The following is a 13,159-nucleotide window of genomic DNA, read 5'->3' as shown; positions in this document are numbered from 1 at the left end:
AAAACAAAAAAAAATGTGCCCTCAGTTGAGAAAAAGCCTATCTAAGAGAAGAGTTGCTTGACTTAATAGAGATAGACTGACATATTAATATCAGTGAAAGAAAGACTGCCGAAGGTCAGTAAAATCCAACAAGTCAGAAATTTGATAAAACAAATGAACACAGTAATTAGGACTGTCCCTAGAGATTCATGTGATATAACTGAAGTAAACAGGATATATTACTGTGCAGCTAAATTAATAACTGATAAAGTTCTGCCACATGAACACAGGGTATTGAGGGAGAGAAAGGGGAGAAATCGAATACCACCACAGAAGTATTGAATAGAAAAAACTATAAAGCAACTAAGACAAGAAGTGTCACTATTAGAAGAGTATAGAAGAGGGAACAGATCAACAAAAATACTCATAAAGATAGATGTGATAAAAACAATGCGCAGTATTAGAACAGATCAGGATCTGTCATGCACTATCGCAAATAATAAACTAAAACTCTCAGCACAGGTGGAAAAACTTAGAAGATAAGTTGACAAATAAAGTACAAAATAAGCAATGTATTGATGACTCAAACAGTTTTATAGAGAATTGGGAAATAAGGTAAAATGAAGTGAAAGACCACCAAAAAAGAAGAAATAAATAAAGTATCTATAAAGATCCTGTGGAACATAACAAATGTGATAAATGGATAGAAGAAGTAAAAGAAAGAATAAGAAGTTTAAAGGTGCAGGATATGAAATAGAATGAAGTAACAACCAGAGAGATTGAAACAAAGTTAAGAAAAGCCTCTAACTGGAAAACCCCAGGCCCAAATGCAGTACCTAACTTCTGGTTAAAAGTATTAACATCTTTGCACGAAGATTTAGCCATGAGTAAGAATTATTTATATGCCCACCCCGAACAGACACCAACCTAGCTAACAGGAAGAACAGTGCTCCTACTTAAGAGTGAACCTGCAAGCTACCCTAAAAATTGTAGACTTAATAACTTGCCTTTTGACGACGTATAAACTATATACTGGAATTGGTGCTGACAGTGTTTATAGTTATGTAGAAGAAAACTGAGTAGAACAAAAGGGCAATAAAAGAAAGTCATACGGAACAAAGGATCATTTGTTAAATAAAGTCATAGTATAGAACTGTAAAAAGGGGAAGAATTTAAGTATGGTATGGATTGTCTACAAAAAAGCATTTGATAGTATCCCACAGTCATGGATAAAAGAGTGCTTAAAAATGTATAAGATACACCCTACACTGATCGGGTCTATATTAAAAGCCGAAAGCACCAAACATTGAGCGTATGTACATCGACACATAAAGGTCGATCTACATACACAGCGAAACACTGAAACAGCGAAAACCAAAATGCCGAGCATGTTTCCTGGCCAGCAGTTCGATGGTGGGGATAACAAAATATATCCTTTTATCCTTTTCCCCACCGTAGTGCGGTCTCGGAGTTTGTATATTTAGGTAGGGGGTATGGGGGTGAAGGGGTGCAGGGGGACTTGCCCCCCCCCCTGAAAAAGCATGTTAAATTAATTATTTAGTATTATTTTTTACATACCTGTGTGGCGCATTCTGATGATGGAACTCGTTTGGCGTTTTGGATTTCGCTGTTTTAGTGTTTCGCTGTGTATGTAGATCGACCTTTATGTGTCGATGCACATGCACTCGATGTTTGGTGCTTTCAGGCTTTTACTATGGACCGCACTGATGGACTACATTACAGTGACTATGAGAAAGTGGCAGACCACTTTGCAATCAACACTTCTATTCTGCCTTGCCCTTAATCCGTTAAGCTGTCTACTTAACAGCTTAGGTCATGGCTATAATTTGGCTTCTGGAAACAACAAAGTGCAAAGACTTCTTATCTTCTCTGTCGACAATTTGAATCTGTATAGCTCATCAGATGAGGAACTGAAAGCACAACTGCAAGTTGTCAAAACTTTTTCAGATGATATGAGAATGTCATTTGGTCTTGATAAATGTGCAAAAGCAACCTTTAAAGCAGGAAAACTGCAGCAAAAAGAACACATCAGTTTGGGACAATAATGTGATATAAAAGAACTTGAACAAGAAGGAGTGTATAAATATTTTGGAATTCATGAAGGATCAACAATAAAACATGAACAAATGTGAAAAAACTTAGTAAGGAGTACTTTAGAAGACTTAAATTAATACTGAAAACAGCATTGACATCTAGGAACAAAATCCAAGCTGAAAACCAATTTGCTCTTCCTGTCCTAACTTACAGTTTTGGGTGATTGACTGGCCCCAAATCATGTTGGATAGATTAGATAGGAAAACAAGAAGGATGCTTCATGCTCACCAAATGATTTATAAAAATCAGTGTATAACAAGATTATATATTCCCCGATCTGAAGGAGGGATGGGCCTCCTTGAAATTGATTACATGTATAGAGCTGCAATCATGGGAGTCCACACATATCTGCTGACCTCAGAAGACCTAAATGTAGTGAATGTTTTGAAACATGACAAGAATAAATCTAAGATGACTTCCCTGCTTAGGCTGGCAGAAGTATATCGGCATCAAGCAGGAATGGAAATCAAACCACAAGTAGATAAAAATCGGGCAGCAACTGAATGTGCCAAAAAACAAAAGAAAGAATATAAGGTGAGAGACCAGATGAGAAGGCAAGAAATGTGGAAAAAGCATAAAGTATAGAAAACTTCTGGAAGAACCTCATGTTGATCAGGAACGGACACAGGAATGGTTAAGGAGAGGCAAATATAAACCAAAAGATGAAAGGTTAATATTGGCGGCCCAAGATACTGGGCTACATACACATGGTTTAGAGCCCATTGAACATGTGGAAGAAACAGACAAATGTAGGTTTTGTAAGACAGAATTGGAAACAGTTGCAAACCTCATTGCTTGTTGCGACATACTAATGGCAGAAGAACTGTATACTGAAAGGCATAGTAATGTGGCGAGACAGTTGCACTGCGGATTGTGCAAACATTATGGTACTGAAGTGACTGAAAAACACTGGAAATATGAGCCACAAAGCATCATAGAAAATGATGGTCTACATCACATGGGATCATCCATTACAAACAGTTCAAAAGGTAGATGCTAGAAAAACAGATATAGTACTCCAGGAAAAGAAGACAAAAGCAGCATTGATCATTGAAATTGCCACACCCAGTGACTACAGTGTCCTGCATACAGTGAGACACAAAGTCATAAATATCAGGATTTGCTGGCAGAAACAAGAGCAATGTGAAAGAAAGATACCCAGATAGTTCCAATAGTAGTAGGGGCAATGGGTCTTTTAAAAAAGAGTCTACAGTCGTATTTAGATATGTTACCAATACATGTAATTCCATACGAATTCCAGAAGGAATCATTACTGGGCACATTGCATGTGCTGTGAAGAGCACTACTGGCTGACATCAGAGAGTGAAACAATACTAATTTCATGAACTTTAATCGTACTTTGACTTAGGAATGGGGTCCATTTCCATCACGGTATTAGAAACCCAAAATATTTGGAGAAATTAAAAAAGGGAGAACCCATATAAATGGAAATGCTGATATCCACCAAAAGGCACCTATTGCAATAATTGGGAAAATTATATGTGGATATAACAGTCATTAAGATTATTTTGCAACTATTTAAGAACTCTTGAGAACCATTTATAATATTGCAAGTAAAAAGACAAAACTCAAGTCACCCAGAAAATGATGCAAGTGTAGGAGCCAGCAGTAGTTTAACATGCAGCTTTTGAAGCTTGAATCATTTAACAGATAGATTGGATGATATCATTGGGATACAAAGAATTGTGACTTATACTGTGAGTAGTAGGCAGCTGTTTACTGAAATTGTGCAGCACAAAAATTCAGTTACCGTATGTTGTGAAGTAGTTTGTTCATATCATCAGTAATTAAATTTGTAATTTAAAAATGCGCTTATTATTTTGTTTCAGAACAACATATTCTTCAAGAACTTGAGAAAAAGAAAATTTTAGTTTTCACACCATCAAGACGTGTTGGTGGCAAGAGGGTGGTTTGTTACGATGATCGATTTATTGTGAAACTCGCTCATGAATCTGATGGCATTATTGTTTCTAATGATACCTATCGTGATCTGCAGAATGAGAGGCCAGAATGGAAAAGGTTTATTGAAGAGCGTTTGCTAATGTATTCATTTGTCAATGACAAGTAAGTGAAAAAGTCTCAAGATTCATCATAATTGATATATTTTCTTTCTGGTCTGACTTGAAGTATCTATATTGTTTTATTGTTTAATCTGGACTGATTGCTTTTAATTTCTATCCAGACCTGTTACTTTTTTAGAAATGTTTTTTAAAATCAACAGCAATGAGAAAGCAAAGTTTAGACTACAGTAAACTTAGATTCACATGTAAGCGACTCAGGTTTGAAAACATGTTCATTATATTTCATTAGTTTCACTATGGAACAGGGGATTTTCTGGAGTGTTTCCATCTAAATGTCTTGACAGTTGTTAAAATAGTAAACATTCAGGGCATTTTGCATCTATTTCTTTCTGTCTCTAGCAGGGGTGGACTTGTCTCCCCATGTAAGCATTTGATGCGTTTTTATAGGTTTTCAGTGCAGTATTCATTATTGTTTTGTGATGTTTTCAGTTACTGAAATTATACACACACATATAGGTATCTGTTTATCTGTATCTTTCACACACACACACACACACACACTTTTTATATATAAATATATATATATCTATATATATATATATATATATATATATATATATGGGTTCCCTTCAGAATATCAAAAGTTTAAAACTTTGACTGTCATATAGTCGAGACCATATGAACGAAGTTTCAAAACTTCGAACGTTCTGAACAGATCTCCATACAGAGTGGAGCGGGAAATTTTCCCTTTTCCTCACTGTAGTGCGATCTTGGAGTTGGTATATTTAAATAACAGGAGGTGTGGGGGGTGCAGGGGTTCTTGCCACCCCCCCCCCTGCAAAACGTTGAGGAACATTTTTTTTTCTATTTATTTCAGAATTTTGAAGTTTTGAAACTGCGATCATATGGTCGCGACCATATGAAATTCAAATATTCTGAATTGAAATTGAACCTATATATATATATATATAGAGAGAGAGATGTATTCATATTGTTTGAAACCTCTGATTCTGTTATGTCTTTGCCAGTGATAGATTGTTTATAGAAAAACTAGAAATTTACGGAGTATAAAAAAATCTAGTGACATGGACACTGGTATAGAACTGTTGATTTGTGTGGCATTGGCTAGGAATGCATTTTGGTTTTACTAAAATAATGTTAGCACATATACTGTATCAGTATAGTCTACTATCAGAATGTGCAGAATGCTGAAATGAAAGACAAAACTTTTTTTTGCATATTTCAGACTTTTGTGTATATTGAAGAAGCCTTGTTATTTGAGTGCAGCTGATATGAAATTGTTTTTTTCCCGAAGAATCACTTATGGAGGATGTAATGGTCCATATGTGAATATCAGTACCTATTCTAGTTCACTACATAGAATCTAAACAAGGGAGCAACTATTTAATTACATTTTATTTACATATGTGTACAGAAAAACACTTACAGACTAAGGTCTATAGATTATACTTAGTAACAGACTAGCATGGGTATTTTTATGTGCTTATTCCTTTTATTTATTTTGTAGACATGGAATTTTATTAGAGTGACACAGCTATGTGCTTTATTCAGTCTTTCAGCAAGTAGCACTAAGGACTGTCAAAAAGCTAATTCCTGAATCACAGAATTTGATTTCATCAGCTTCTGTTTGCCTACTGTGTGAATCTGAGCAAGGCACATATCCAAACGCTAGTTAGGCTTTTCATTGGCTTACAGGACAGTATGTCTAATAGCTGCTTAATTAGTTTTAAGATGTTTTTATTTCCCTTCTTGCCCTAAATTATGTTGACTGTTCTGGAACTTTGAATTTCAAGCCGCATAGTTAACAAATATGTTGCTAGAAATTCTGTATATTTGAAAAATTCCAAAATTGTATAATTGCACTGATGCACTGATAAATTAATTTGCAGTTTTGCCAGTACCTCAGCAAAATTTTACAAATCAGGGATGCTTAAACTGGATATATTACAGGTAAGAAAACTATCTAAAGATGCGTCCACATTGCTGCATTTCTTAAGATGCAGCCCTGCTGAAATTCTCCCTGAGCATCTGGTCGAAAATTATGTTGATTATTTTCGCCAGCCAGGTTTAGCATGAACTGCATTTTGTCACTGTCATCTATAGTAAAGTAACCCCATATAAATATCTGACTGTGTTTAAATGGCCTAAAGAAAGTGATAAACGAAATGTTTTGTAGCACATAGTTTATTACAAATCTACAAAACATGTTTGCCTACAGTTGCCTGTTTATTTAAAAAATAGCTGTGGTTTCATAAAGCCTGACATAATTTTTCCTGCAAGTATTATACTACTGCTTATTCTATGAACATTAAGTGAGACGGGAAGTAGTTGAAAAATATTTTTTTCTGTTTTACATTCTTGTGCATTTTGAAAAAAATAATCTAATGTTCAAAATCTTTTTAAATAGGTTTATGCCACCCGATGACCCCCTTGGCCGCCATGGCCCAAGTTTGGATAACTTTCTTAGAAAGAAGCCTCATATGCCAGACCATAAACGGCAGCACTGCCCATATGGTAAGATCAGTATTTAGTAATAAATGTAGTTAACAGTATTGTTGGTATAAGACCTATGTTTTTGTTTTTGGGTAGGAAAAAAGATGATAATATCATTTTGCTTATCAGGTGAAACTCATGTCAAATACAGTTAATTCACAGTTGTAATCAAGGTAGTACTGCGTTGTTGTGTCTTTCGGCTTATCCTGGTTAGGGGTCGCCACAGCGGAACTCCGGTTCGCTAATGTTTGGTAGTGGATTTTTACGTGCCGAGTTATCAGCCCTGGTGCACAACCTTCAATGAAGGCACGCCCATTCACGCATGCCTCCACACAGTAGATGCTCTAGCTAAAAATTGAATGGGACAACGTCTTGCTGTGAGGCGACAACGCTACCGCAGCACCACTACCGCAGATTTTACTGCGTAAGAGCCCTTTTTTCTGCAGATATTATTTCATTAAACACATTGTAGTAAACAACTCCTGTTTGTTTAGTTTCCTTTTGTATGGCATGCAGTGTCCAGCTTGCTGTCATAATGAAACAAATGGATGGTCCTGCCAGCTGTAAATAGTTAGGAATTTGTATTTCTGACAGATGTAAGTAGATTAAATACGTAAACTGATGAGTTAAAGTGGAACATAACAGAGGCTAAAATGCAGAAACAGAGTAAAACTAAATTTTTATATAGTATCTGTAGTCCTTAAACACTCTCATTTTACTGCATAGTGTGATTTACGTTTGTTGAAACCTTACATCAGTTTTGATGGGATATTATTCTGTTTAGAATTATGTCTACCCAGAAGCTAATTTTTGTAGCCACTCAAAGTTTTAACAAGCTGTCACCCTTAAATGAAGTATTCAAAATAGAAGCTGTGTTTCAGCAAATAAATGGAGAATGTATCTACTAGTTTACAGGCTTTACTACTAGGTAATGATTCTTCAGTGGATGAGATTTAACTTGTCGGTTTAAACTTTCCACATTTAAATCACTGGTGTTTGCTAATAAAAATTAATGGTTTCCTAGCAGAAGTGCAGTGTCTTTTCTGTACAGTTGTATGACTGTGGAGTTAGTATATTTAAGTAAGGTGGTACAAGGGGGCCCTAATCACTTACATTTTTGTAAATTTTCCATGGAATAAAATTTTCCTTTATTTTGCCAAGATGAAGATTTAACCATTTTAAACTTCAAGGCAAGGATTTTATATTATAGATTACTTCTGATGTCATTGTTACAGTAAAAGAAATTGCATGCAGTGCTTAGAGAAGCCGCAGTTCTGCACCCTGCCCAGATCCAGATCATAGTCAAATGGGGCCGTAGGCAGAGTAATGCACCAGCCCCCCACCCGTTCAGTGCCATTACAATTTTCTGTGTCCCCAGTTATCATAAACACTATTCAGAGCTGTTGGTGTGTGTACCGTTTTCTTGTTTTACAGTGACTGCAGTGATTTACATTTAATTTAAAATGCTTATTTCAAAATTTTACAGCACAAATACTGATTACCATTTGCTGAACAAAACATAAGTCTGACACTGAAAACAGATTTAGCATGAGTAACAGTAAACTTCTCTTCCCTTGAAACTTACATTCATTGAAAATGCATCTGGCCAGTGCATTCTTTGGGTTTTGGGCTGTTTTCAAATAATAATCCCCCCCCAACACATACACACAGACAGGAGCAAGCATAAACACACGTGTTCTTTGTTTCACCTTCCTGATTGTTTTAAATTATATTTGTTTAATACAGCAGCATTTGCTGGAATGTTTTAAATTTGTAGTTTTGAACATTTTCCAGTAAGTAGTGAAACAAAATATATGAACCAATAATGACAAAAATATCCATTTCAGAACATTTGAGTGATAAAGGGCTACTTAACCTGCTGTCATTGTAAGCCACCAATATCTGCACTCAAGAACTACTGCCAACTTATCTACCAAGTACACAAAACATGTCTGATGGTGATAAAAATGGCCATAGTAAAGTAATCTAGTTTGCATTACACAAATGCACACTAGTCCTGCAAAGACAGACTAACAACTGTAAATTTATCCGCTCATCTGGGTCATTTTTATCCGCAGACATCTCCAAACCTAGCAGTTATAGCTACATTGATGTGTGAGAGGGATGCAGTCAACAGTATCAAAAAATGAATTATGACCAAAGTCACATTATTTCACATTCGTTTCACAAAGATACCCAGTAGCCAAAATATTACACGCATGCATGCTTGTCATACAAAGCTAGGTTAAGGACTGTTTAAAATAATCAGATAATAAGAGTATAAATGTATTTTCACCCACAATGAGCCTTCCACCCCACCTCGGTTATAGCCACTTTGTTAACTATGTACAGCCCTCCTTGCTATGAAGAAATAAATTACATGTGCTTTAGTGGTAGCTTTGGATGAGCTACATGAAATTGTATAAAGATCACAAGCATCATGCCGTAAGATCCAGCCAGGTGTAGCACAGTTTAAATAGATAACCATTTATGATCGCATAAGAAATGATACTCACCTGATAGTATATGTTGTCAATATGCATAGTCTTGCAGAAGTAAAAGTTATTTGAATAATTCCTCATTAAAGAGAACCATTATTAATGCAGAAATTGCTGCTGGCACACAGCTTTGCATTTCAGTGCTTCATCTACAGACGCAGTTCCCCTGAAGAATAAATTTCCTGTGTTGCATTAAAAAATAGTACTTTGGTGACATTGCCATAACATTTCCAAAACTAAAAAAAGCTGAAATGCTTCGGTGGTACTGAGATGTGAAAGAAATGTGGGCCGTTAAATTCCAGAAGGATATAAACCAGATGTATTAAGCCAAAGATAAAAAAGTTAAAAAAATCAAGCACTTTTGTCTCCAGGGCGGCCACAGTGGTGCAGTGGTTAGCATTGCCGCCTCACAGCAAGAGGTTCTCCGGTTCGATCCTCGGCTGGGGTGCCTTCTGTGCGGAGTCTGCATGTCCTCCCTGTGGTCGCGTGGGTTTCCTCCGGGTGCTCCGGTTTCCTCCCACATCCCAAAGACATGCTGCAGGTGGATTGGACACTCTAAATTGGCCCTAGGTGTGCGTGTGAGTGTGCCTTCTGTGGAAGGTTGGGCGCCGGGCTAGCAACTCGACACCGTAAAAACTTCACTGCCATTCAATGTGCGGACAAGGTGATCCGCTGTGGCGACCCCTAACCGGGAAAAGCCGAAAGAAGAAGAAGAAGATCAAGATAAAGCATGCCCAAAGAGACATCACCTTTATATCATAAAAGTTAACTAGTAATAGAACTATGAACCAATCACATTCATTACTACTAAAGGTTTAAATAACATATGATACATTGTTTAAAGGTGTATTAACCAAATAATCATATTTGAAATATAATGGTTGCATTTACTTGCAGTATATTGGACTCATAATGCTGTATTGCGTTGCCAAACATTGACAGTCTTCCATGTTCACCAGAAACTAAACTTATTTAAACATTACAAATTGTGAAAGCATAAAAAATATAAATTTATTTTATTACATTTAATCCAAAGTTAAAATGTATAATTTATAATATATATGATATATGGGTTCCACTTGAAACCATCGAACGTTCAGAACATCGAAGTTCTAATCATCGAGACCAGAACATCGATGTTCAGAACATCGAAGGTTCAAAGTGAACCACAGAAAAAGAAATGAACATTCAAAAACTATTTTATGCAGGGGGGTGGCTTCACCCCCGTGCACCCCCCCATGTGGGGGGCTGTGCTCCCCACACCCCCCCACTTTAATATTCCAACTCCAAGATCGCACAACAGTGGGGTAAGGGAAATGTCCCATTTACTGCTCTATGCAGTAGCGCTAAACAGGAGATTTTCCGTACCCTACCTGCAGTGCCAGCACGTAGATGGCACACACACACACACACACACACACACACACACACACACACACAACATGCAGGGCACCTTGCTGCCCTGCATATACACCCCAAATTACCATTTTTACTTACCTGGTACTTCCACTTTGAACCTTCTATGTTCTGAACATCGATGATTAGAACTTCGATGTTCTGAACATTCGATGGTTTCAAGTGGAACCGATATATGAATGCATGAGTATGTAAGTCAGGGTCAGAAAGCACATAAATATAAATATAAAATATAAAATATATAAAAAAATGTAACCAAATATATTCAAATAACCCTGTTTACAAGGATAATGTGCTATCACATATCCCATAGCTAGGTACCTGGATATTAATCTAAAAGGTTATGTGGCAGAAGAAATGAATATTTGTAGGAACTCTTGAAATTTCTTACAGAGAATCAATAACCTTGAATTTAGTGAGACTGGCCTTTTTGTAACCATTGATGTGAAAGATCTCTATACTTCTATACCTCATGACGCCGGAGTTGAGTGGGTATGTGACTATTTACTTGAAAAAAGGATACCACAGCCCAAGATCAATATATATGAACAATTATTTGATTTAGTTCTAAAAAATAATTGTATATTTTTCAACAATGAATTTTTCATTCAAGTAATAGGGGTCGCAATGGGATCCCCATGTGGGGGTCTATATGCTAATATGGTTATGTTGCAGTGGGAGAAGAAAATCGTCTTTGAATCCCAATTTTATGGTTATTGTAAAATGTATGTAAGATTCTTGGACGATATTTTTATTTTTTGGCTTGTGCCAAGAGATCTTATTAATGAGTTTATGGCTTACATTAATAACTCGATACCCTATCTGAAGTTCACTTATACCATTGGTGCAAATGAAATTTCATATTTAGATGTCATATTGTTAAAGAACAGATACTTGAGAAAATGTGTGTCAGAAATTCATAGGAAAGAAACTTATTCCAACAGTTTCTTGCATTTTGACAGTGCACACCCCTATAAACAAAAAAGAGCAGTAGTAAAGGGCCAATTTGTGAGAGCGGCCCAGATGGTATCTTCCTTTGACTCCTTTCTTAATGAGTGTGATGTATTGAAAAACATGATTTTAAATAGGGAGTACCCAATTGATTTGGTGATCAACTTGATGCTAGAAGTGATCAATAAAAGAGAGAGGGGCCTTTTTTAAGCTATTTTAAAAGTTGACGTCACACAATATGTCAATGACTTGAATGTTGATACTTGACAAGATACCATTTGTAATGATATGCCAAGCAATAGCAACATTATGATATTAAATAAATCAGTATCAGCAGATGTTAATTACCGTTTTGCCTTCATTACCACCTATAATTTAGCAAGTAAAGATATTTTAAGAATTTTGGAGAAGAATTGGATCATCCTATCCCCTTGTAATGAGGTTAGGCAATGTATAAGTGAAAGACCTATTGTGGTGTATAGAAAAGGCCAGTCCCTGAAAAATATTTTCGAGAAAAATACCCAAGCTGAAACTGTTGGTGGTATGAAAAAGTGTGGAGCTTGTAATTATTGTCAATATATAATGGAAGGCAATAAATTCACTATTAATAGTATTAGAGCATTGTTTTCCCACCTTACTGAACTAGAATAGTCCAGTCTTCAGAGTTTGCTGATCTCTGGGCTTTGGCTTGGTTCCTGTGCTATTCCATATCCTTATTTGGATAAAGGGAAGCTTCTTTGTTCACCAGTGGGAGTGGGGAGCACTGAGCAGCCTATTTGTCCCTAGAGCAGTGGTTCCAGCCAGAAACTTGTAGTCTATTGGCCATTTTGGGTCAATTCCTAGGTCTTTTCAACCCCCTGCTATAAAGCCCGCTTTAGCACGCTTTGGCGTGATTTAGTGAGTTGCCCATAGAGCACCATCGGGCAGCCGGTTAAACAAGGTTAAACTATTTCTGGCTCCGTAAAGTCTGCTCTTCAATTTTTCCCTTAGAACTTCTCTACTTGCAATCTAAGCAGTCTATTCTCTATCTCAATAGCTCAGCACTTGCTCCTAAAGCATTTTTATATAGGTAAAGTACTTGTATACTAAACAAAGTACTACATTAGCCTAGAATCCCCTTGAGTACCCATTTCCCTATAGGTCCCTTCTGACTCAGTTACACAGCAAACTTTTTCACTTTTTCTAGCATGTCGAAGGGTCAGTTGCTAGCGTCCTCTCCTGTTCAGCTGGTGAATCTGGGCATCTTGAGGCAATGTTACAATTGCCTCATGTACACAGACAACCCACTCCTTCTCCCACAAAACACAAATACATGTGAGAGATGCAACTATATAGCCAAACTGGAGGCTGAGCTCTCTCAACTCAGGACTGGCAAGACCAGACAGGAGGAGAAGGAAACCACGCACACCACAAACCCAGTTTCACATAGAACTATCACAACTGCAAAACAAACACATAAACACACAAAGACATACTCGGAGGCACTGATCAAAAATCTACCAAAACTACAGAGGCCTCCAAAGCACACACCCAAGCAACTGCCACCTCAAGACATAAGACATGCAACACATAGTTCTCAAAGTCAGTGTGCTAAACAGTCACAGCCCTTAAGGCCAAACACAATGCCAGACACACTTGTTATAG

At 36.8% G+C, this 13,159-nt stretch overlaps 1 protein-coding gene across 2 annotated transcripts in view; it reads left to right on the top strand.

The window, feature by feature from the left end:
* ZC3H12A (zinc finger CCCH-type containing 12A) overlaps positions 1–13,159 on the top strand; it is a 182,339-nt gene that overhangs the window by 147,945 nt on the left and 21,235 nt on the right. For both annotated transcript variants that reach the window (XM_044083800.1, XM_044083792.1), the window contains exons 4-5: positions 3,945–4,179; positions 6,565–6,671. In XM_044083800.1, coding sequence (XP_043939735.1) covers positions 3,945–4,179; positions 6,565–6,671 — 342 coding nt within the window. The remainder of the gene's footprint in view (positions 1–3,944; positions 4,180–6,564; positions 6,672–13,159) is intronic.

This window comes from Protopterus annectens, chromosome 1.part1 (genome assembly GCF_019279795.1).
Source record: "Protopterus annectens isolate FY-2018-M chromosome 1.part1, PAN1.0, whole genome shotgun sequence".
In the NCBI taxonomy this organism is placed as follows: Eukaryota; Metazoa; Chordata; order Ceratodontiformes; family Protopteridae; genus Protopterus; species Protopterus annectens.
Note: the sequence above shows the minus strand (reverse complement) of the source record. Positions and strands in the feature narration are given on the sequence as shown.